This window comes from Piliocolobus tephrosceles, chromosome 13, assembly GCF_002776525.5.
Source record: "Piliocolobus tephrosceles isolate RC106 chromosome 13, ASM277652v3, whole genome shotgun sequence".
Lineage (NCBI taxonomy): Eukaryota > Metazoa > Chordata > Mammalia > Primates > Cercopithecidae > Piliocolobus > Piliocolobus tephrosceles.
In genome coordinates this window covers 9,139,886-9,165,087 of record NC_045446.1, presented here as the reverse complement: position 1 = coordinate 9,165,087, position 25,202 = coordinate 9,139,886, and the positions used below count along the sequence as shown (strand labels likewise).

Here is a 25,202-nt window from a genome sequence, read left to right as displayed (position 1 = left end):
CTAACTTCACACAGCTGTTAAGTGGCAGGGCCACCAGTATTTGAACTAGTCGATCTGGCCTGGAGCACATGATCCTGACCTGTGCACTGTATGGCTGGAGCCCAATCTGGTAGCCCATTTCACCATATCCAGCTGGCACTGCTAAACCATTTTCTTCTCTGCCATTCACATTCACATCATTCCACTTACCAGGTGACAGGTTTTCATGGAACCATTTCATCTCCACGTATAGAGTCAAAACAAATGGGTAGGGGATCAAGATAATTTCCCCATGTTTGAATTTCAGGTGGGAAACTCTCTCCCATTTGCTTTTATCTGGAAAATGGTGCTAAGGAGTAAGGAAAGATGCCAGTATGCATTCCTAAGTACTATTTTAGGGATGAAACTCTCTCTCCTTCCCCTGACCTACCTCCAAACTGCCTATGGTTTTGCTACTTCCATTTGAGTCTAAAATGTGAGCCGTAGCTCATTTCCAGCCAGAAAAGAAAGGATAGGCTGGGCGCGGTGGCTCACGGCTGTAATCCCAGCACTTTGGGAGGCCGAGGCGGGCGGATCACCTGAGGTCAGGAGTTCAAGACCAGTCTGGCCAACATGGTGAAACACTGCCTCTACTAAAAATACCAAAATTAGCCAGGCGTGATGGCACGTACCTGTAATCCCAGCTACCCGAGAGGCTGAGGCAGGAGAATCGCTTGAACCTGGGAGGCTGAGGTTACAGTGTGCCAAGATCACGCCATTGCACTCCAGCCTGGGCAACAGAGCAAGACTCCATCTCAAAAATAAATAAATAAATAAAAAGGATACAGGGAAATACAACGAAGTGTTCTGTAGCAAAGGGCTGAAGATTGTCCAAGTTTCCCAAGACCACACGGATAGAATCCTGAAAAACATATTTGAAATGACTTTAACACTGTTGAGTCTCAGCCAATCTTTGTTTATATTTGTCACTGCTAATCACATACCCTATATACTATCAAAACTGAACTATTTGCTGTTCCTTTAACATGTGCTCTGATTCTCCATTTCTTTTTCTTTCTTTTTTTTTTTTGAGAGAGCCTTGCTTTGTGGCCCAGGCTGAAGTACAGTTGCGTGATCTCTGCTCACTGCAATCTCTGCCTCCTGGGCTCAAGTGATCCTCCCACCTCAGCCTCCCCAGTAGCTGGGACTAAAGGCGTGCACCACCACACCCGTCTAATTTCTTTATTTTTTATAGAGATGTGGTTTCACCATGTTGCCCAGGATGGTCTTGAACTCCTGGGCTCAGGAGTTTCTTTCTTTCTTTCTTTTTTTTTTTTTTTGAGACAAGGTTTCACTCTGTCGCCTAGGCTAGAGTGCAGTCACGCAATCATAGCTCACTATGCTCTGCCCTCCTTGGTCTCCCAAAGTGCTGGGATTACAGGTGTGAGCCACTGCACCCATCCTACTTCTCCATTTCTTTTGCATAGAAAGGGAATTTCTCTTCCTGAAATGTCCTTTCCACCCATCAGCACTTGTCCAAATCTAGCTATCCTTTAAGGCATAGTTCCAAAGTCATCTCCTCCAGAAAGCTTTCTCTGATTTACCAAGTTGTAATTAACTGTTAGTATCAAACTTCACAGTAGTTAGCCTGGAGTCTTTACTATATTACACATACAAATGTTTTATATTCCTTACTGGGAGATCTACTTGAAGTAGAATATACATCTGATTTATCTTAGTATCCCTTCTATGGTGTCTACCATTGTGAATAACGCATAACAAGTCTTCACTAAATGTACATTGAATGAATGAACAACACTGGTATTTACTGATATATAGTATTTTGCTTTTGTTTAAGTCAAACTTTTTTTTCCATTCACTTTAAATTTTAATCGATTAGTCCCTAATTAAGCTATATGCTCATTAGTCTACACTAATTAATTTGGCATCATAAAGACTACTAAATTTCTATGGGGAAAAAGTCTCAATTTCAGTCCCAGGCTTGTCATTTCACCCTAAGCTTCAGTGTTCTCATGTTTGGGTTCAAAGAAGATAGAAACTATGGCCAGCACAGTGGCTCATGCCTGTCATCCCAGCACTCTGGGAGGCCAAGGCAGGTGAATTGCTTGAGGCCAGGAGTTCGAGACTGGCCTAGGCAACATGGCAAAACTTCATCTCTCCAAAAATACAAAAATGAGTTGGGTGTTGTGGCACACGCCAGTAGTCCTAGCTACTCGGGAGGCTGAGGTGGGAGGATCACCTGAACCTGGGAGGTCGAGGCTGCAATGAGCTATGATTGTGTCACGGCACTCTAGCCTAGCGACAGAGTGAAACCTTGTCTCAAAAAAAAAAAAAAAGAAATTGTGTCTTGTTTATCTTTGTATTCTCCGTAGTAGCACAGTGTCTAGCTTATAATTATACTGGCTAATATTTGTTGAGTAATTACTATGGGAAGTGTTTCTGTTTTTTTTTTGTTTGTTTTTTTTTGAGACAGAATCTCGTTATGTCACCCAGGCTGGAGTGCGGTGGCACAATCTTGGCTCACTGCAACCTCCACCTCCTGAGTTCAAGCAGTGCTCGTGCCTCAGCCTCCCAAGTAACTAGGATTACAGGCACGCACCGCCACGCCCAGCTATTTTTTTGTATTTTTAGTAGAAATGGGGTTTCGCCATGTTGCCCAGGCTGGTGTTGAACACCTGAGTTCAGGCAATCCGCCGACCTTGGCCTCCCAAAGTGCTAGGATTATAGGCATGAGCGACCACGCCCAGCCTTTTGTTTGTTTGTTTTTGAGATGAAGTTTTGTTTTTCTGCCCAGACTGGAGTATGGAGTGCAATGGCAATGATCTCTGCTCACTGCAACCTCTGCCTTCCGGGTTCAAGCGATTCTCCTGCCTCAGCCTCCCAAGTAGCTGGGATTACAGGTGCCTGCCACCACACCTGACTAACTTTTATATTTTTGGTACAGATGGGGTTTCACTATGTTGGCCAGGCTGGTCACGAACTCTTGGCCTCAGGTGATCTGCCTGCCTTGGCCTCCTAAAGCGCTGGGATGACAGGTGTGAGCCACCAAGCCTGGCCGTGTTTTTATATATATTAATTAACTCTCACAAAACCCCTGTGAGATAGGCAATTCTGTTATTCCCATTTTACAGACGAGGAAACAGAGAAGTGAAAAAATATAGTCTAGGTTACATAACTAGAAATAGCGGGGCCAAGATCTGAACCAAGGCAGTGGGGTTCCAGAGCTCCTAGTCTTAACCCCTAGTCTAGCCTGCTTCTCAGTAAATGTTTTCTGGTTTTTTTTTGAGATAGAGTCTCATTCTGTTGTCCAGGCTGGAGGGCAGTGGTGCGATCTTGGCTCACTGCAACCTCCGCCTCCCAGGTTCAAGCAATTCTCCTGCCTCAGCCTCCTAAGTAGCTTGGACTACAGATACGTGCCACCACATCCAGCTAATTTTTGTATTTTTAGTAGAGATGGGGTTTTGCCATGTTGGCCAGGCTGGTCTTAAACTCCTGACTTCAGGTGATCCACCTGCCTTGGCCTCCCAAAGTGCTGAGATTAAAGGTGTGAGCCACAGTGCCCGGCCTCAGTAAGTGTTTTCTAAATGACGAAAACAGAATGATAACATCTGACCCCATACTAGTGAGCATAAGAGAAAGATGCATATGCATATCAAATGCATCTTGGAAATATGACATATGGTGAATGTAAATGCTCTCAAGCTACTAATTATTGAGCTAATAATGTGTGGCAGGCATCTATTTCTAATCCTCAGTCTTGAAACAGGCCTTCTTTATTAACCCCATTTGACAGGTAAGGAAACAGACTCAGAGAGGGTAGGTAATTTGCCCAAAGTCAAATTGTGAATGGCAGAACACTTCCCATAGTAATTACTCAATAAATATTAGCTATTATAATTAGAAGCTAGACACTATCCTAGTATGGACACTCCAAATCCAGGTTTGATTGGCTCTAAAGTCTGTATTCCCTCCTCTCTGTTATGCTTCCATGAGCTTTTCACTGCTCAGTTTAACTGAAACAAAGTGAAATAAAGCCTACTCTGCCCATAATTAAAATAGGTAGAATGGCCAGGCACAGTGGCTCACACCTGTAATCCCAACACTTTGGGAGACCGAGGCGGGTGGATCATGAGGTCAAGAGATCAAGACGATCCTGGCCAACATGGTGAAACCCCATCTCTACTAAAAACACAAAAATTAGCTGGGCGTGGTGGTGCACGCGGGTAGTCCCAGCTACTTGGGAGGCTGAGGCAGAAGAATCTCTGGAACCCAGGAGGTGGAGGTTGCAGTGAGCCGAAATCGCGCCACTGCACTCCAGCCTGGTGACAGAGCAAAACTCCCTCTCAAACAAAAACAAAAACCAGGTAGAACATTTTCTTGGTCCTATGTTAAAATAACTTATTCATAATGATGTCCTTGAGGGTCCTGCAAGATCCTAATGTATCTTTTAATACTTAGCCAAAGAGGTACCTTCTTAAGGGTATGACTCAGTTTTGGTTTCACAGAGTTTTGTGTTTAAGTGTATTTAATTGCTTTGAAATGTGGAGGCATATGTCTTAAGAAATCACAATAGTCACAAATCACTGAATTGTGAAGTCAGAAGAGGAAAAGCTAGTTTAAACCTCTCATTTTCCAAATGAGGCAATTAAGATCCAAGTTGATATATGATTTGCCAACGGTCACATAGCTAATTGGTGGCTACGCCAGAACTGGAATCCAGGGCCAAACCCAAGAACTCTAACTCCTTGTCCATTGCTTTCACCAATTTGTAAAGCTGACCACCTGCTCAGTCTTCTTTCTGTAGAAAAACCTAAAGCTAGAGGAACTGGGTAGGAAGGAATGAAAATGAAGTCGGAATAAGGCAATTGCAAATGTTTCCAATTAAAATGAATACACAGCAGCCTTGTCTGTGTATTTACAGTCGAGTTTCCTGAATGTCAAGTACCAGGCAGTGGTTGGGATGGTGGGTTTCCCAGAGCCCTGGAAGGAGGCAGTCCTCCGGAATCTTTCTCTATGCCAGCTGCCACAAAAGAGAGCTGCCCAAGGCTGGAAACTCTAGTGAAAACAAAAAGCTCTCAGCCTCAAAGGTGCTGACACTCCAACTAGGAAAACTGAGAAAGAATACAGGCTTTAAATTTCCCTGGAAAAATAGTAAAGTTCCTTTGCAAAGGAGATGTAGCAGGAAGGAGCCAAGTTATCAAGTGGAGGTTGTGACTCAGTTTGTAGGAAATAATTAAAACCTGAATGTGGATGCATCCTTAGGTTAAAGAGTAACTTTAGGCCGGGCGCGGTGGCTCAAGCCTGTAATCCCAGCACTTTGGGAGGCCGAGACGGGCAGATCATGAGGTCAGGAGATCGAGACCATCCTGGCGAACACGGTGAAACCCCGTCTCTACTAAAAAATACAAAAACTAGCCGGGCGAGGTGGCGGGCGCCTGTAGCCCCAGCTGCTCAGGAGGCTGAGGCGGGAGAATGGCGTAAACCTGGGAGGCGGAGCTTGCAGTGAGCTGAGATCCGGCCACTGCACTCCAGCCTGGGCGACAGAGCGAGACTCCGTCTCAAAAAAAAAAAAAAAAAAAAGAGTAACTTTTCCAGAAGTCGTATGCTTCTTTCCCTACCTCCAGCTCCTGGATGATGACTTCCTTATTTTCTATCTCTTCTCCTCTAGAAGGTAAACAGACAAGAGACAAGTAAGACATGAAGGAAAGCTCTGGAGAGAGCAGACTTTACTAGGGCAAAAATGACACTTCCACTGTGCTAAAGAAACATAAGTAAAACTGTGTGTGCTGATCCAGTGCTCACGGGGAAGAAGTGATCACCTAGGTAGTGTGGTCTGAACATTGGTACAGAATGACTTCTCGACCTGCCAAGACCTGAAATTCCCACTGTGAAAGTTAATCATTTGTTAGAGCACTTGTACTTTAAGTGTGCTTTGGGGACCCTTAACGGTCTTGAAGACCCTTTCAATGGGTCTTCAAGGGTAAAACTATTTTCATAATAATACTAACGTGTTATTTGCCTTTCTCACTGTGTTAATATTTGTAACCATGATTGCAAAAGCAATGGTGGGCAAAATTGCCAGTGCCTTAGCACAAATCTAGCCAGTTGCACTAGGCTGTACTATCAGTCAAAGTAATCTTTACTGCTGCACAGGAAAAAAAAAAAAATCCAGTTTCACTGAATATCCTTGAGGAAGCAGGAAAAAAAAAAGCAACCATTTTATAAAATCTCAATCTTTAACTACATATCTTTTTAAATGTTATGTGATAAAACATGAAGTATGCATAAAGCGCTTCTGCTGCACACCAAAATATGATGGTTATTTTAGGGAAACTCACTTGTGTGACTGTTTAAGCTGCAAACTGAACTGTCTGCTTTTCTTCATGGAATATTTTACTTGAATGATCAGCTAACAGACAAACTATGGTTGTTATTCATACTTGGAAGTTTGACAGACACTTTCTTAAAAATGAATAAAATAGGCATGTCAACTCAAGGAAAAGAACTGACAATACTTGTTGTCAACAATAAATTTTGGGCTTTCAAGTGAAAATTTAAATTTTGGAAAGTTTCCGTCCACCATTTTGAGTTTGACAGTTTCCAAATACATCAACACTTTTAAGATTGTAGTGATACTAACAAATATTTTTTGATACTATATAATGAAATGTATCAATATTTGGAGGATGTGCATAATTCAGTGAACCAAAATGTTCCAAACCACCAATGAAACATCATGTTACAAATCATCCCAGGTCAGGCCGGGGGTAGTGGCGCAATCATGACTAACTGCAGCCTCAACTCCCTGGGCCAATCAATCCTCCTGCCTTAGCCTTCCAAGCAGCTGGGATCACAGGTACAAACCACCATGTCCAGCTAATTTCTTTTATTTTTTGTAGCGATGGGGTCTCACTTTGTTGCCCAGGCTGATCTCAAACTCCTATGCTGAAGTGATCCTCCCATTTGAGCCTCCCAAAGTACTGGGATTACAAGAGTGAGCCACTGCACCTACCCAAAAGTTCCCTTCTATTTCTAGTTTATAGTTTTGCTTTGTTTTGAGACAGTCTCGCTCTGTTGCACAGGCTGGAGTGCAGTGGCGTGATCTGCCCACTGCAGCCTCTGCCTCCCAGGTTGAACTGATTCTCCTGTCAGCCTCCCGAATAGCTGGGACTACAGGTATGCACCACCATGCTCAGCTAATTTTTGTATTTTTAGTAGAGACAGGGTTTTACCATGTTGACCAGGCTGCTCTTGAACTCCTGACTTCAAGTGATCTGTCTGATTCGGCCTCCCAAAGTGCTGGTATTACAGGTGTGAGCCACTGCGCCCAGCTATGTGTGTGTTTTTTTTTTAATTGAGTGTTTTTATCATGAAAGGGTGAGGTGCTAGGTTTAATCAAATTCAGTACAGTGGCAAGATCTTGGCTCACTGCAACCTCCACCTCCCGGGTTCAAGCGATTCTCCTGCCTCAGCCTCCTGAATAGCTGGGACTACAGATGCATGCCACTACACCCGGCTTTTTTGTAATTTTAGTATAGATGGGGTTTTGCCATGTTGGCCAGTCTGGTCTTGAACTCCTAACCTCAAGTCATCTATTCACCTCGGCCTGCCAAAGTGCTGGGATTACAGGTGTGAGCTACTGCTCCCAGCCTGATTGGTTTTTACATGCTGAAACCACCCTGGTACCCCTGGGATAAATCCCAAGAATGTAAATAATGCCAATCTTCTCAATTTTTAAATATAATTTTATTTTACTTATTTATTTTTGAGATGGAGGTTAACGGGCAGGCTGGAGTGCAGTTGCGTGATATCGGCTCACTGTAATCTCCAACTCCCAGCTTCAAGTGAGTCTCGTGCCTCAGCCTCCTGAGTAGCTGGTATTACAGGCGTGACTCATCATGCCTGCCCGGCTCACTAAATATAACTTTAATAATACCATATTTGTTGCATATATTATTCTTAAATTAATAAACTGTTTTAATTTTTTTTTTTTTTCTTTTTTTGAGACAGAGTTTCACGCTGTTACTTGGGCTGGAGTGCAGTGTGCCCATCTCTGCTCACTGCAACCTCCATCTCCCGAGTTCAAGTGATTTTCCTGCCTCAGCCTCCTAGTTAGCTGGGATTATAGGTGCCTGCCACTACACTCAGCTAATTTTTTGTATTTTTTTTTTTTTGAGACGGAGTCTTGCTCTGTTGCCCAGGCTGGAGTGCAGTGGCCGGATCTCAGCTCACTGCAAGCTCCGCCTTCCGGGTTTACGCCATTCTCCTGTCTCAGCCTCCCGAGTAGTTGGGACTACAGGCGCCTGCCACCTTGCCCGGCTAGTTTTTTGTATTTTTTATTAGAGACGGGGTTTCACCGTGTTAGCCAGGATGGTCTCGATCTCCTGACCTCGTGATCTGCCCGTCTCAGCCTCCCAAAGTGCTGGGATTACAGGCTTGAGCCACCATGCCCGGCCAATTTTTTTGTATTTTTAGTAGAGACAGGGTTTCACCATGTTGGCCAGGCTGGTCTCAAACTCCTGACCTCATGATTCACCTGCCTCGGCCTCCTAAAGTGCTGGGATTACAGGCCTGAGCCAGTGCGCCTGGCCAAATGTTTGCTTTAATTTTTATGACAAATATTGACAGATTAATCAAAAGCTCTTTGGGGTCCTTAATAATTTTAAAGAGTGCAAGTTGGGTGCGGGTGCCTCATGCCTGGAATCCCAATACTTTGGAAAGCTGAGGAGGGAGGATCCCTTGGGCCCAGGAGTTTGAGACCAGCCTGAGCAACATAGTGAGACTTCATTTCTACCAAAAATATTTTAAAATTAGCCTGGTGTGGTGGCACTATGCCTGTAGTCCTAGCTTCTCTGGAGGCTGACCCTTAAGCCCAGCAGGTCAAGGCTGCGGTGATCACACGACTACATGTGAAACCCTGTCTTGGAAAAAAAAAAAAAAAAAGAAATAATGAAAAATTGCAAGGGAGTCCTGAGACGGAAAAAAAAATTTTTTTTTGAGATGAAGTCTCACTCTGTGGCCCAGGCTGGAGTGCAGTGGCACCATCTCAGCTCACTGCAACCTCTGTCTTCCAGGTTCAAGCGATTCTCCTGCCTCAGCCTCCCACCACCATGTCTGGCTAATTTTTGTATTTTTAGTAGAGACGGTGTTTCACCATGTTGGCCAGGCTGATCTTGACCTCCTGACCTCAAGTGATACATCCACCTCAGCTTCCCAAAGTGCTGGGATTATAGGCATGAGCTACTATGCCCGGCCCTGAGATGTAAAATTTTGAGAAACACTGCTTCAAAGATATGTTGTCCTAGGCTGGGTGTGGTGGCTCACACCTATAATCCCAACACTTGGGGAGGCAGAGGTGAGAGGATTGCTTGAGGTCAGGGGTTTGAGACTAGCCTAGACAACATAGAGATCTGCTTCTCTTTAAAAAAACAAACAAACAAAAGGTTGTCCCTAATTTAGAAACTCATATGAATAATATATATACTGAATATAAAATTCCTGGGAAAGACAGTCCTGCAAGATGCTACTTTACCAGTCTCCCGAACTGGGTGAAGGTAGAGAAGAGGTGACCTAGTCTCCTCAACTGGGTGAAGATAGAGAAGAGGTGACCTGTGGGAATGCACTAGCACTAACTGGTGTTTACATAGGCTACCCCCCGACCTTTGAAATTACCTGATACTGTTCCCATATCTGATTTTGAATTTATACACATTGGGTCCTGCATGAAGAAACCTCGTCTCTGGAAATGGGTAGGTAAAGGGTTTTAAACTCATTGCTCCCAAACGATAGCCTAAATAAAATAGAAATATTAGAGAATTACTAAAAAGCTAATGATTATTCCTTATTTACAGGAAAGGGAACCTGCCCAATCTGTAACATCTCTTTGTGAGTAAAATGTCCAACACTTATCACTATTTCCTTTTTTTTTTTTTTTTTTTTTTTTTTTTGAGACGGAGTCTTGCTCTGTCGCACGAGCTGGAGTGCAGTGGCCGGATCTCAGCTCACTGCAAGCTCCGCCTCCCGGGTTCCCGCCATTCTCCTGCCTCAGCCTCCCGAGTAGCTGGGACTACAGGCGCCCGCCACCTCGCCCGGCTAGTTTTTTGTATTTTTAGTAGAGACGGGGTTTCACCGTGTTAGCCAGGATGGTCTCGATCTCCTGACCTCGTGATCCGCCCGTCTCGGCCTCCCAAAGTGCTGGGATTACAGGCTTGAGCCACCGCGCCCGGCCCACTATTTCCTATGAACCAGGATTATCACCTGGAGCATTCCCCTACCTGCATGGGGAAAATACAGTGTGTTGGGACAATCTTTATGCTTGCAGTTAAAAGCCCAGAATTCAAGTTTGATCATTTATGACCTTGTGCAAATCATTTCTCTTCAAGAAGACTAATGATACTAGTATCTGCCCTGATGACTCACAGGGTCTTTGTTAGAATTAAATGTTTCTCCCAAGTATCTCTTGAATCTGTTCTTCTCTCCCATTCCCACTTTCACTGGAATCTCAGTGGATACACAGAGGGCTTAAGTTAAATAATGACACAATCCAAAGGATACACCAATTACAGGCCAATTAGGAGGATGTTTGCTATCAATTTTAGATGAAATTAAGATATTACTACAACTTCCTGCCACAACCAATGTAGCAAATAAGGGTGTATACTAATGTTTTTGAGTGGCACCAAGGAATGGCTTATTTTCTAGATGTATCAATTACTCTTCCTCTCCCCTACTTGTGAGGCTTCCCTGTGTCCCAAGAGTGCCTACTATACCCCTAGCACTTATTGTTTTATTTCTCCTGTTCTAGAATCTCTGTCCACTTAAGGTCCTCTCTGTGGGAAGTTAAGGAAAGGAAAGAGATGGGAAAAATAAAAATAAATAATTAGAGGAGACCCAGAGTTCCTAAAGATGAAAACTAGTTATATTCATTAGTACAAGTATACAAATATACATGGTACTGCTTTCAGAGGCAGCTGAGATGGAGTCAACAGAACAGGCCCAAAATAAGGAGAATGTGAGTTTGAATCTCATTCCAATGTCCCTAATTTCTCTAAGCCTTGGTTTTCTTACTTACACAATAACAACTCTCAATAACAACTTTTGCCATGTCCTATTCTAAGTTTAATCTCACTTAATCCTCACAACAAGCCTGTAAGTCTAAATTTGATAGGTGAGGAAATTGAGGCACTGAGGGATGAAGTAAACTGCCCATAGCTATATGAATGTTGGAATTTGAATTTAAACTAAGGCAATACAAATCCAGAATTGATATTCTTAACCACTTTGCCAGTCTGCTTCCTGGGGTTATAAGGAAGAAAAAACAAGATAATAAACATAAAATCACTTTTTAAGCAGTAAAATATCATATACACATAAAGGACTATTTTCTTTTTTTTTTTTTTTTTTTTTGAGACGGAGTCTCGCTCTGTCGCCCGGGCTGGAGTGCAGTGGCCGGATCTCAGCTCACTGCAAGCTCCGCCTCCCGGGTTCAGCCATTCTCCTGCCTCAGCCTCCGGAGTAGCTGGGACTACAGGCGCCCGCCACCTCGCCCGGCTAGTTTTTTTGTGTGTTTTTAGTAGAGACGGGGTTTCACCGGGTTAGCCAGGATGGTCTTGATCTCCTGACCTCGTGATCCGCCTGTCTCGGCCTCCCAAAGTGCTGGGATTACAGGCTTGAGCCACCGCGCCCGGCCTAAAGGACTATTTTCATTATGCTTTTCTCCATATTATTCTGATGCCATTTCTACTCAGCAGGGAAAACTCTTTTATGGTAGAAACTCTTCTATGGTAGAGTCACAAGTTCTACGTGCCCAAAGAATGGAATTTCCCACAATTTCCAAAGTTCAAGTCTGGGGCTGCCAGTAAAGAGATACCCCAGTGTCTGATCTTGGCTGCTTGGGATTAGAATGACAGGAGATTGGAGCCAGAGCCCATGAGACTATTTAGACTAGAATTGCAGTCAAAAATGAAAAGAAACAGTTGTGCCAACTGCAAAGTCCCCAGAGGGGAAATAGTGATCATATCCTGAGAAAAAAACTGATGCCCCATGCCAAAGGCATGGCAGGAACCCAGGCTAGTTTTGATGTTTTAGTGCCAGATGACTCTTCTCAGTAGGCAGTAAGCCCACCTGGTGAGATTTACATTGCTGCCACAGAAATTTAACTCTTAATTCGTCTGAGGATTCTCTTTTTGTTTTTGTTTTTGATTTTTTTTGAGACAGGGTCTCACTCTGTCACCCAGGCTGGAGTGCAGTGGTGCGATCTCGGCTCACTGCAACCTCTGTCTCCCAGGTTCAAGTGATCCTCCTGCCTCAGCCTCCCGAGTAGCAGGGACTACAGGCGCATGCCATCATGCCCAGCTAATTTTTGTATTTTTAGTAGAGACGAGGCTTCACCATGTTGGCCAGGCTCGTCTCGAACTCCTGACCTCAGGTGATCCGCCTGCTTCAGCCTCTCAAAGTGCTGGGATTATAGGCATGAGCCACTGAGCCTGGCTTTTTTTTTTGAGACGAGTCTCGCTCTGTCGCCCAGGCTGGAGTGCAGTGGCATGCTCTGCAAGCTCCACCTCCCAGATTCACGCCATTCTCCTGCCTCAGCCTCCAGAGTAGCTGGGACTACAGGTGCCTGCCACCACGCCCGGCTAATTTTTTTGTATTTTTAATAGAGACGGGGTTTCACCGTGTTAGCCAGGATGGTCTTGATCTCCTGACCTCGTGATCTGCCCGCCTTGGCCTCCCAAAGTGCTGGTATTACAGGTGTGAGCCACTGTGCCCGGCCTTTTTTTTCTTTTCTTTTCTTTCTTTCTTTTTTTTTTTTTTAAGAGACAGGGTCTTGCTCTGCCATCCAGGCTGGAGTATAGTAGTGTACTCATAGTTCACTGTAGCATCAATCTCCTAGGCTCAAGTGATCCTCCCACCTCAGCCTCCTGAGTAGCCAGGACTACAGATGCATACCACCATGCCTAGCTAATTTTTAAAATTTTTGGAGACAGGGTCTCACTATGTTGCCCAGGCTGATCTTGAACTCTTGGCCTCAAGTGATCCTCCTGCCTCTGCCTGCCAAAGTGCTAGATTACAGGCATGAGCCACTGCCATCTGGCCAGGGGATTCTACTAGGATGCAATAACTTGCCTCCCGCCCCACCCCCAACAGAGGGATGGGGCATCAGAGCAAAGGAAATGAAGGACATTTGCTCGAAATGACAGTCCAAAGAGGAAATTTCATGTGCTGTACCACAGCTGGCTGTCTGAAAGAATAAAAAACAGCCCTCTTCTAGCTAGGGCCTGTTCCTGTTAATTGCTGGCTGCCTGATTCAGAAACAAACACCATACACTAATTACCTCATTTGAAAATAAAGATTAGACAGTGTATCCCAAACAACCACATAGGAGTAATGGTTCAAATACTTCACGGGGTTATTTTCCAACATTGAGTACTGTGGCCATGGTGATACTATGTCCCAGTAACTATTATTAAGTTGATGAGATCTTGCATATGAAGGGTCAGACTCTCCTCACATTTTTAGGTGACCACAAATGATGGCTTTAAAACAAAGGAAGAAAACTTACAGGCAGTATGGGATAGTGCAAAAGACATAAGATTTGGAATTGGAGGACTAAGGCTTGAGTCCTGCTTCTGCCTCTATTAGTCATCAGTCCCTGAGCAACTCACTTAACTTCTTCATTTCCTAGTTTCTATGTCTACAAATGGGGATTCCAACGACCCCTGTAATGTGGGGATTAAATGAGGTAATGCTCTAAGTAGCTACTTTGTAAATTCCAGAGTATTATATAAATATTAGCCATTATGATAGATTTGAAGAGTTTCTCCCTAAAGCTTCACTAGAAAAGCAAATTCAAAGCCGGGCATGGTGGCTCACGCCTGTAATCCCAGCATTTGGGAGGCCGAGGTGGGCAGATCACCTGAGGTCAGGAGTTTGAGAGCTGTCCAGCCAATGTGGCGAAACCCCGTCTCTACTAAAAATATAAAAATTAGCCAGGTGTGGTGGTGGGCACCTGCAATCCCAGCTACTTGGGAGGCTAAGGCATGAAAATTGCTTGAACCCAGGTTGTGGAGGTTGCAGTGAGCCAAGATCGTGCCACTGCACTCCAGCATGGGGGATAGAGTGAGACTCCATCTCAAAAAAAAAAAAAAAAAAAGCAAATTCAAGAGAGCAGTACTTTCCAAGAAATCAATTCTTGAGAAAGAGAGTACACACATGCAAAACTGATTAGCTTTAATCTCAATGCAAAATGTGACAAATTCCAACCAAGAACTTTTCCTTGAAAATACCCAAGAATTAGATGTAAATGACACATAGGGACTAATGCTTGAAGGAAAATTATTTTTCAAGGTTTTAGTAATTTGCTTCACATAAACATCTGGGTCAGTGCATAGAACCTGAAGCATGGCCAAATGCTATATGAGGATAGTAATATTGACTACTGAGGCGAAAGGAGCTGATGATTTAGTACTCCGCTACTAAATATGTCTGGTGACAGTTGATAAAGTCTTTCACAGTGTTAAGAAATAAAAGTGTATTTATTCAAAATACACTGACTAGGCTGGGCACAGTGATTCACACCTGTAATCTCAGGACTTTGGGAGGCCACAGCGGGCAGATCACCTGAGGTCAGGAGTTCAGACCAGGCTGGCCAACATGGTGAAACCCTGTCTCTACTAAAAATACAAAAATTAGCCGGGCATGGTGGCGCGTGCCTGTCATCCCAGTTACTCGGGAGACTGAGGCAAGAGAATCGCTTGAACCCGGGGAGGTGGAGGCTGCGGTGAGCTGAGATTGCGCCCCTGCACTCCCGTCTGGGTAACAGAGAAAGACTCCATCTCAAGACCACTAATGAGCGTGGGTAACAAAATATAACAGGAAAATCTCACTGATGCTATGAATCCAACACCCATGTTCTAGAAATGAGGCTGCTCCTTCCACTTTTTTTTTCTTTTTTTTTTTTTTTTGAGACAGAGTCTCACTCTGTTGCCCAAGCTGGAGTGCAGTGGCATGATCTCAGCTCACTGCAACCTCTGCCTCTCAGGTTCAAGTGATTCTCCTGCCTCAGCCTCCCACATAGCTGGGATTACAGGCATGCGCCACCACACCTGGCTAAGTTTTGTATTTTTTTAGTAGAGATAGGATTTGACCAGGCTGGTCTTGAACTCCAGGTCTCAGTTGATCTACCTGCTTCAGCCTTCCAAAGTGCTGGGATTACAAGTGTGAGCCACTGCGCCCAGCCTCCTTCCACTTTCAAAAGTCCTTGGCTGGGCCAGGCACAGTGGCTCACAGCCACACAGTGGCTCACACAGTGAAGTGCAGCACTGCAGCACTTCAGCACTTCATCCTGGGTGACAGAGCGAGACTCTGTCTCAAAAAAAAAAAAATTAAATTTTGCTTTGATGTCTTTGTATCCAGAATGAATTGCCTTTGTCATGTAGAGTGGTGAGTGTGACCAGGGTTACAGTTTGGTAAAATGACTGACCGAGTGATATGTTGTAATGAAAAACGCGTGTGTCAAAGAAGTCAACAATCTTGAGGGGCTAATCCTGGATTATGTGACTTTGTGAAGTCATTTCCTCAAAATGGAAGGCATTTCCAGCTATAAGTGTTCATGAATCTCTAGTTGGACATACAGGCTGAATCTGCTTCAGCAAAGGTGGACAGACCTCTGAGATCAGCCAAGGACTTTTTTTTTTTTTTTTTTGAGATGGAGTCTCACTCTGTCGCCCAGGCTGGAGTGCAGTGGCGCAATCTCGGCTCACTGCAAGCTCTGCCTCCCGAGTTCACAGCATTCTCCTGCCTCAGCCTCTCTGGTAGCTGGGACTACAGGTGCCCGCCACCACGCCTGGCTAATTTTTTCTATTTTTAGTACAGACGGGGTTTCACCGTGTTAGCCAGGATAGTCTCGATCTCCTGACCTTGTGATCCACCTGCCTCAGCTTCCCAAAGTGCTGGCATTACAGGTGTGAGCCACTGCACCTGGCCTAATGTAAGCTTTTTGATTAAAGTTTCTTAGAATTATAATTTTGGACATAAAGGGTTACATCCACATTTGTTTGTCATCAAGCTCTGTTATCTATTCTGTTTTCTCACCTTGCACGGTGATTAGGTGATTAGGATGATTAGTGAAATAATGCATGTATAATTGTTTTTTCTATACTTAGTACTTAGTTTTTTCTAGTACTTAGTACACAGGTTACTGGATAAAGTCTTTTTTGTCTTTTTTGTAAGTGTTAAAGTCTTTTTTGTCAGTGTTAAAATATGGAACAGGAAGAGACTAATGACATAAGACTACCCAGAATACTTCCATGTTTATCGACATCATTCTGTTTTCTCATAGGTTTCTTCCTGCCCTTTCTGGTAAGATGCAACCTTTAAAATGCCATTTGTACAGGAATGGATTTGCTCTTAGAACTGTGTCAGATTTAATTTTGTTTTGTTTGGAAGTAGGGGGAATAACTAAATCTTGTTTGGGGGTAGGGGGAATAACTAAACCTAGCAGAGAACTAGGAAGCTGTTCTGAAGAGAAATCAAAAGGCCTCAGTGGGTAATTCAATAAACCGTAAGGAGTCTAAATTAACCTTTTTTTTTTTTGAGGCGGAGTCTCGCTCTGCCGCCCGGACTGGAGTTCAGTGGCCTGATCTCAGCTCACTGCAAGCTTCGCCTCCTGGATTTACGCCATTCTCCTGCCTCAGCCTCCCAAGTAGCTAGGACTACAGGCGTCCGCCACCTCGCCCAGCTAGTTTTTGTATTTTTAGTAGAGATGGGGTTTCACCGTGTTAGCCAGGATGGTCTCGATCTCCTGACCTCGTGATCCGCCCGTCTCGGCCTCCCAAAGTGCTGGGATTACAGGCTTGAGCCACCGCGCCCGGCTAAATTAACCTCTTAAATTAACTTAGTTTCTCTTTGCTACTCTTTGCACTTAAGTTATTTTTTGTTTTGTTTTGTTTTTGAGACGGAGTCTCCCTCTGTTGCCCAGGCTGGAGTGCAGTGGCGCAATCTCGGCTCACTGCAAGCTCCGCCTCCTGAGTTCCCGCCATTCTGCTGCCTCAGCCTCCCAAGTTGGTGGGACTACAGGAGCCCACCACAACGCCTGGCTAATTGTTTTTTTGTATATTTAGTAGAGACAGGGTTTCACTGTGTTAGCCAGGATGGTCCTGATCTCCTGACTTCCTGATCCGCCGGTCTCGGCCTCCCAAAGTGCTGGGATTGCAGGCGTGAGCCACCACGCCTGGCTTAAGTTACTCTTAAGTTACTCTTTGCACAAAAATGCATCTTTCCCTTTCACCTTAACCATTGTAAAAGCTAATGAAAAACTACCTTTGGCCAATAGGTCCAGGATGTGCTCCTTATTCTGAAAATGTGTCTTATCTTCACCACCCTGTCCAGTAGTTGTGGCTTGTTACTATGAAGATCAACCTGTCCATTAGAATTCACATCATGCTGAATTCACTGCAGCACTCTAAAAATCCTACCAACCCCAGGAACCCAAAAAGCACTTGGATGTAAAACTGCAGGCAATGAGGGACATTTTATTTTTTTGGTTACACTATTGGGTGAGCTACCCTGAAGCAGTACATGTAAGGAAGAAGATTAAAAATGAAAGAAAAAAAAAAAAAAAAAAGCAGCAGCAGTAGTTTCAGAAGGGCAAATGGTGGAGAGAATATTCTTAGCTGGAGAGAAAGAAAGCAACTTTAAAAATTGATACAGCCAGGCGCAGTGGCTCACCCCTGTAATCTCAGCACTTTGGGAGGCCAAGGCAGGAGGATCACCTGAGATCAGGAGCTCAAGACCAGCCTGGCCAACATGGTGAAACCCTGTCTCTACTAAAAATACAAAAATTAGCCAGGCATTGTGGTGGGAGCCTGTAGTCCCAGCTACTTGGGAGGCTGAGGTAGGAGAATTGCTCGAACCAAGGAGGCGGAGGTTGTAGTGAGCCAAGATTCTGCCACTGCAATCTAGCCTGGGCGACACAGAGCGAGACTCCATCTCAAAAAAAAAAAAAAAAAACAGAAAAGAAAAAAGAAAATGACTTTTTATATAAACAGGGCAAATTTTACTAACCTTAATCCAATTCTGGTGAGATTGAGGAGATAAGAATTGTACTTGCGGCCAGGCATGCTGTGGCTCACAACTTGTAATCCCAGCACTTTGGGAGGCTGAGGCGGGCGGATCACTTGAGGTCAGGAGTTCGAGACCAGCCTGACCAGCATGGTGAAACCCAGTTCCTACTAAAAATATAAAAATTAGCCGGGCATGGTGGCAGGTGCCTGTAATCCCAGCTACACAGGGGGCTGAGGCAGGAGAATCACTTGAACCTGGGAGATGGAGGGTGTAGTGAGCTGATGCACACCACTGCACTCCAGCATGAGCAACAGAATGACTCTGTCTTGAAAAAAAAAAAAAAAAAGAATTGTACTTGCTTGGTTTATAGAAAGATATGCTTGGCCAGGTGTGGTGGCTCATGTCTGTAATCCCCCTTTCAGAGGCTGAGGCAGGAGGACTACTTGAGCCCAGGAGTTTGAGACCAGCCTGGACAACACAGTGAGCCCTCGTCTCTATTATTTAAAAAAAAAAAAAAAAAAAAGCCAGGTATGGTGGCTCACACCTGCAGTAGTCTCAGCACTTTGGAAGGCTGAGTCGAGTAGATCACTTAAGGTCAGGAGTTCAAGATGAATCTGGCCAACCTGGTGAAAGCCCACCTCTACTAGAATACAAAAATTAACCGGGTGTGGTGGTGGTGTCTGTAATCCCAGCTACCCTGGAGGCTGAGGCAGGAGAATCGCTTGAACTCGGGAGGCAGAGGGTGCAGTGAGCTGAGATCATGCCATTGCACCCCAGCCTGGGCAACAAGAGCAAAACTCTGTCTCAAAAAAAGAAAAAGAAAAAAGAAAAAGAAACTAAGTGCTGATTTCCCCGTAACATGTTAGGGAAGCCTACTCTAAGTAAGTGACTAAGTTCTAAAGGAAGAATATGAGCTAGTGAGGCACAAATGGAGAGTGGATGGGGGGTCAGGGGTGGGTAGAGGAAATAGCAGGTACAGAGTACTCAGTTGAGAAAAAGCATGGCACTTTCTAAAGAGAGAAGTACAGTAACCCAAACACAGCGGGCAAGAAAGACAGTGCTACAAGGTGAGACTATACATATAAGTGAGTTAGTCAGCACATATCTGAGACCCTACAGTGCATCAGGTGCTGTTCTGGACACTAATATGGTAAGTAACAAGAGAGACATGATCTCTTGTCTTTAAGGACTTACATTTCAGGAGGTGTGGAGAGCAACATTCAACATATAAATAGATAAATAAATATAAATTGAGGTACTCTAAGTAGCATGAAGAAAATATTATTTGGTTTTATTTAGGATGACTAGAAGGCTGCTTTAGCTAGTATGGCCAGTGATGGCCTTTCAGAAGAGATCACAACTGACTTGAGGCTTTCATGGAAAGGAGCAACGATCATGGGGAAAAGCATTCCAAGCAGAAAAACCAGCAAGTGCAAATGTCTGTGATGAGTTTAATAGACAGAAAGGTCAGTGTGGCTAGAACACTGAAAATGAAGACAGAGAGGAAGGAGATGAAGACAGAGTGTTAGGCAGGGACCAGATCATGTAAAGTTTGTAGGCCATCATAAAAAGTCCAGATTTTATGTTAAGGATCTTATAAAGGGGAGATAAATGATTTGATGCATGCATTATAAATATCTAAATATCTATTTTAATTTTATTTTAGAGACAAGATTTCTCTCTGGCACACAGGCTGGAGTACAGCGGCACAATCACAGCTCAGTGCAGCCTCAACCTCCCAAGCTCAAGCAATCCTCCCACCTCAGCCTCCCAAATAGCTGGGACTGCAGGTGCCCACCACCATACCCAGCTAATTTTTGCAGAGACGGGGTTTCACTATGTTGCCCACGCTGGTCTCGAACTCCTGAGCTCAAGTGATCTGCCCACCTCAGCTTCCCTAAATGCTGGGATTACAAGCATAAGCCACCAGGCTTGGTCCAAAATATCTAAACATCTGGTGACTGAAAGGAAGATGAACTGTAAAGGGACAGGATGAGAAGCAGGGAGACCAGTTAAGAAGCTTCTGTAGTCATCCAGGAGAAAGATACTGCTGATTTGGACTTGGGATTTTAGAAATTAGTAAATAGTTAGATGTGAGATATATTTTAGACTAACTAATGGACTAGATGTGGGAATCAAGGATGGCTCTCAGGTTTTTTACCTTTGCAATTAGGTAAACAATGGTACATATTCTACTGAGATGGGGAATAATTCTAGGGAAAGAGATTTGGGGTGGGAGGGAGCAGGGGAAATCAGTAGTTGTGTTTTAAGTCTAAGAGGCCTATGAGACATCCAAGTGGATATACTGAGGAGGCAGTCTCCTAATGTGTAAAGGACAGAAATCAGGACGGAAATATACATTTGAGTCACCAGTGTTTAGATGGTATGTGAAACTACTGGAATAGATGATGAGATCATCTAGGGAGAAATTATAGGGAAGGGATGAGAGCCTTCCTTATAAGCCAGGTTACGGATTGTGGAATCTGTTGTAAGAACAATCAGAAGGCACTGAAGGGTATAATAAAAAAATGACATGACCAGATGGCTGTGACTTAAAAAAACAAAAAAACAAAAATTCCCTCCTGGCTGCAATGTGGGAAACAACCCGGAACAAGAACAGATGAAAGGAGACCAGCTAGGAGCCACCTACGGCTCAAGGCAGAAGCTGATAGTAGCCTGGTCTAGAGTGATAAAAGTAAAGATGAAGAAAAGTGGACTGATTTGGAAGATGCTACTTGGGAGGCTGAGGCAGGCAAGACTCCGTCTTTTTTTTTTTTTTTGAGACCAAGTCTTGCTCTGTTGTCCAGGCTGGAGTGTAGTGGTGCGATCTTGGCTGCAACCTCCGCCTCCCGGGTTCGAGCGATTCTCCTGCCTCAGTAGTGACTTGGTGACTTTATAAGGGGAGAGGGAGCAATGACTCCTGGTTGCTTGAGCAACTAACTGAAGAGGTAAAAGCACCATTTCTGAAAACAGGAGCCTTATAAAATAAATTTTTGAGGGCAAGATGTTGAGTCTGTATCTGGACATGCTTAAGTTTGAGATGCCAATGGGATAGCCAAAGAGAGATTCTACATAGACTGCTGGAAACTGGCTTCCTACCTGCAGATGCACGCATGAAGGAACTAGAGTTCGAAAAAGGAAAGGATGGGCTGGGCGCAGTGACTCTCACCTGTAATCCCAGCACTTGGAAGGCCGAAGTGGGTGGATCACCTGAGGTCGAGTTCGAGACCAGCTTGGCCAACATGATGAAACCCCCTTTCCACTGAGAATATAAAAATTAGCCAGGTGTGGTGGCAGACGCCTGTAATCCCAGCTACTTGGGAGGCTGAGGCAGGAGAATCTCTTGAACCCAGGAGGCGGAGGATGCAATGAGCCCAAATCTTGCCATTGCACTCCAGCCTGTGCGACAAGAGCGAGACTCTTTTTTACTTTCTTTCTTTTTTTGTTTTGAGACGGAGTCTCACTCTGTTGCCCAGGCTGGAGTGCAATGGTGCAATCTCGGCTCACTGCAACCTCCACCTCCCAGTTCAAGCAATTCTCCTGCCTTAGCCTCCTGAGTAGCTGTGACTACAGGGGCCCACCACCATACCCGGCTAATCTTTGTATTTTTAGTAGAGACAAGGTTTCACCATGTTGGCCAGGATAGTCTCAATCTCCTGCCCTCATGATCCACCCGCCTTGGCCTCCCAAAGTGTTGGGATTACAGGTGTGAGCCACCATTTCCGACCAACTCTATCTTAAAAAAAGAAAGAGGCCAGGTGCGGTGGCTCAAGCCTATAATCCCAGCACTTTGGGAGGCCGAGACGGGCGGATCACAAGGTCAGGAGATTGAGACCATCCTGGCTAACACGGTGAAACCCCGTCTCTACTAAAAAATACAAAAAGCTAGCCGGGCGAGGTGGCGGGCGCCTGTAGTTCCAGCTACTCGGGAGGCTGAGGCAGGAGAATGGCGTAAACCCGGGAGGCGGAGCTTGCAGTGAGCTGAGATCTGGCCACTGCACTCCAGCCTGGGCAACAGAGCGAGACTCTGTCTCAAAAAAAAAAAAAAAAGAAAAGAAAAGAAAAGGATGTTCAGCAAAGTATACCTGCTGGAATCTTTCTGTCCACTTGTCCAGATGCCAAGATTCAATCAAGGCTCTGGGAGCAGCACAGATATCTCAGTGCCGTGACTCATATTTACTTGCAAGGTGCAATCAGGCATTTGAAAGCCAGAAACTCATTCAGATCAAGACATGATGTGACAGGCAATGTTTCAATGGAAAAAAATCTTGTTTTCATGGCAACTGCTAGGCCAGGGTTGGAGGGTGAACATAGATCAGAGGAGCACTTTAGTTCCTCGGAAAAGTGTGTGGTAAGAAGGTGGGGTGTGGCCGGGCACAGTGGCTTACACCTATAATCCCAACACTTTGGGAGGCCGAGGCAGGTGGGTCACCAAGGTCACAAGTTCGAGACTAGCCTGGCCAACATGGTGAAACCGTCTCTACTAAAAACACAAAAATCAGCCGGGTGTAGTGGTGGGCACCTGTAATCCCAGCACTTTGGGAGGCAGAGGCGGGTGGATCACTTGAGGTCAGGAGTTCAAGACCAGCCTGGCCAACATGGTGAAATTCCATCTGTACCAAAAATACAAAAATTAGCCAAGCATGCCTGTAATCCCAGCTACTCAGGAGGCTGAGGCAGAAGAATCGCTTGAACCCGGGAGGTGGAGGTTACAGTGAGTCAAGATTGCACCACTGAACTCCAGCCTGGGCAACAGAGCGAGACTCCGTCTCAAAAAAAAATAAAAAAGAAGAAGGAAGAAGAAGAAGGAGGAAGAAGGGAGAAGAAGGAGGAGGAGGAGGGGGAGGAGGATGAGGAGAAGGAGAAGGAGGGAGTTGGGGGGAGGAGGAGAAGGAAGAGGAGGAGGGAGCGGCGCTGGGTGTGGAGTGGGGAAAGAAGGAAGAAGAAGGAGGAGGAGGAGTTGGGAGGGAGTTGGGGGAGGAGGAGGAGGAGGGAGCGGCGCTGGGTGTGGAGTGGGGAAAGGGCAGTCTCTGGAGTCTGCGGATGACAGGGATCCCGGCCTCTGTGCTGGTCACTCGCCCGAGGGAAGGGGCAGAGGCCTGGAACACCCCGGTCTCCCTCGCACTCTCCCGGCCTGAAACCCGCGCCAGTCCCGCGGCCTCCCAGTGGGAGCCCTGCAGTGGCCAGGCCTGCACCCTGGGCGAGCTTACTGGGTATCCCGGGAGCCCGGGGCTGAGAATGGGACCTCAGGGGGCGGGGGGGCTGCACTTTGGCGGCAGAGGGTGGGGCCCGGCCCGGAAACTTCCCTCAGAAATAACAGAAACGCAAAAACAACTTCCCGAGGGCCCCGGGCTGTCGTGTGCCGTTACCTCAGCCTCAGGTGGCTCCAGGCTCGGCCAGACTATGTCTCACACACTGACTAGGAGTCCTTCGTCCTCAGAAAAGTGGCCCCGGCCAGCATACCCACTAATAAGTGCTCTCTGAAAAGGGCTGGCGCCAACCTCGAACGAAGTCAGCACTAGGGACTGGCTCGCCTGCTCCTCAGCGACTTCGGAGCTCGTGCCGCGCGCCCGCCAGGCCTTCTGCGCACGCGCAGGCCTAGCCGTGGTCTGCGCGTGCGCATTTCATTGTCGCTGCCGAGGACGCGCGCGGCCCCACCCACCGGATGCCCTGTCGCCTTCAGGTCCCTCCCAGATTTACCAGTCCATTGTTTATTTCGCGCCTGCTTTCGCGTGGTCTCGTGGGGGAACTAGCGACTGCGGAGTCCTTACTGTGTGCCAGGCGTTATGCAGGGCACCTTCCTTTATTCCTTGGCGACATGTTCTGCAGCAGGCATTAATGTCCCAAATTTAGGATCGCTTGAGCTCAGGAGGCCGAGGCTGCAGTGAGCCGAGATCGCGTCACTGCACTCCAGTCTGGGCAACCAAGCGAGACCTGTTATACACACACACACACTCCCACTTTTTTACTTAAATCTGATTTTTAAAAATAGAGACAGGGGCCGGGGGCGGTGGCTCAAGCCTGTAATCCCAGCTCTTGGGGAGGCCGAGGTCAGGAGATCGAGACCATCCTTGCTAACACGGTGAAATCCCGTCTCTACTAAAAATACAAAAAGATTAGCCGGGCGTGATGGCGGGCGCCTGTAGTCCCAGCTACTCAGGAGGCTGAGGCAGGAGAATGGCGTGAACCCAGGAGGCGGAGCTTGCAGTGAGCCGAGACTGCGCCACTGCACTTCAGCCTGGGCGACTGAACAAGACTCCATCTCAAAAAAAAAAAAAATAGAGACAGGGGCCCGGCGCGGTGGCTCACGCCTGTAATCCCAGCACTTTGGGAGGCCGAGGCGGGCACATCATGAGGTCAGGAGATCCAGACCATCCTGGCTAACACCGTGAAACCCCGTCTCTACTAAAAATACAAAAAATTAGCCAGGCGTGGTAGTGGGCGCCTGTAGTCCCAGCTAACTCGGGAGGCTGAGACAGGAGAATGGCGTGAACCTGGTAAGTGTAGCTTGCAGTGAGCCGAGATTGCAAAATTGTGCCACTGTACTCTAGCCTGGGCAACAGAATAAGACTCCATCTCAAACAAAACAAAACAAAAACAAGATTAGCCAGGCATGGTGGGGCACACCTGTAATCCCTGCTACTCAGAAGGCTGAAGCACAAGAATCTCTTGAACCCGGGAGGCAGAGGTTGCAGTGAGCTGAGATCCAAAACAAAACAAAAACAAGATTAGCCAGGCATGGTGGCGCACAGCTGCAATCCCTGCTACTCAGGAGGCTGAAGCACAGGAATCTCTGGAACCCGGGAGGCTGAGGTTGCAGTGAGCTGAGATCACGCCATTGCACTCCAGCCTGGGCAACAAGAGCAAAACGCCGTCTCAAAAATTTAAAAAAAAGGCCGGGCGCGGTGGCTCAAGCCTGTAATCCCAGCACTTTGGGAGGCGGAGACGGGCGGATCACGAGGTCAGGAGATCGAGACCATCCTGGCTAACACGGTGAAACCCCGTCTCTACTAAAAATACAAAAAATGAGCCGGCCGAGGTGGTGGGCGCCTGTATTCCCAGCTACTGGGGAGGCTGAGGCAGGAGAATGGCTTGCACCCGGGAGGCGGAGCTTGCAGTGAGCTGAGATCCGGCCACTGCACTCCAGCCTGGGCGACAG

General features: G+C 46.0%; 1 protein-coding gene across 4 annotated transcripts in view; it reads right to left on the bottom strand.

Annotated features, from left to right (window-relative positions):
- Positions 1 to 25,202, bottom strand: part of MAJIN (membrane anchored junction protein) — a 43,652-nt gene that overhangs the window by 12,684 nt on the left and 5,766 nt on the right. For 2 of the 4 annotated variants that reach the window (XM_026446525.1, XM_026446527.1), the window contains exons 2-5: positions 9,652 to 9,769; positions 5,598 to 5,643; positions 805 to 880; positions 190 to 315 (exon numbers count right to left, since the gene is read on the bottom strand). In XM_026446525.1, coding sequence (XP_026302310.1) covers positions 190 to 315; positions 805 to 880; positions 5,598 to 5,643; positions 9,652 to 9,769 — 366 coding nt within the window. Of the gene's footprint in view, positions 1 to 189; positions 329 to 804; positions 881 to 5,597; positions 5,644 to 9,651; positions 9,770 to 23,412; positions 23,623 to 25,202 lie in introns of those variants that run through there. The other 2 variants (XM_026446526.1, XM_026446528.1) reach the window with 2 other exon arrangements.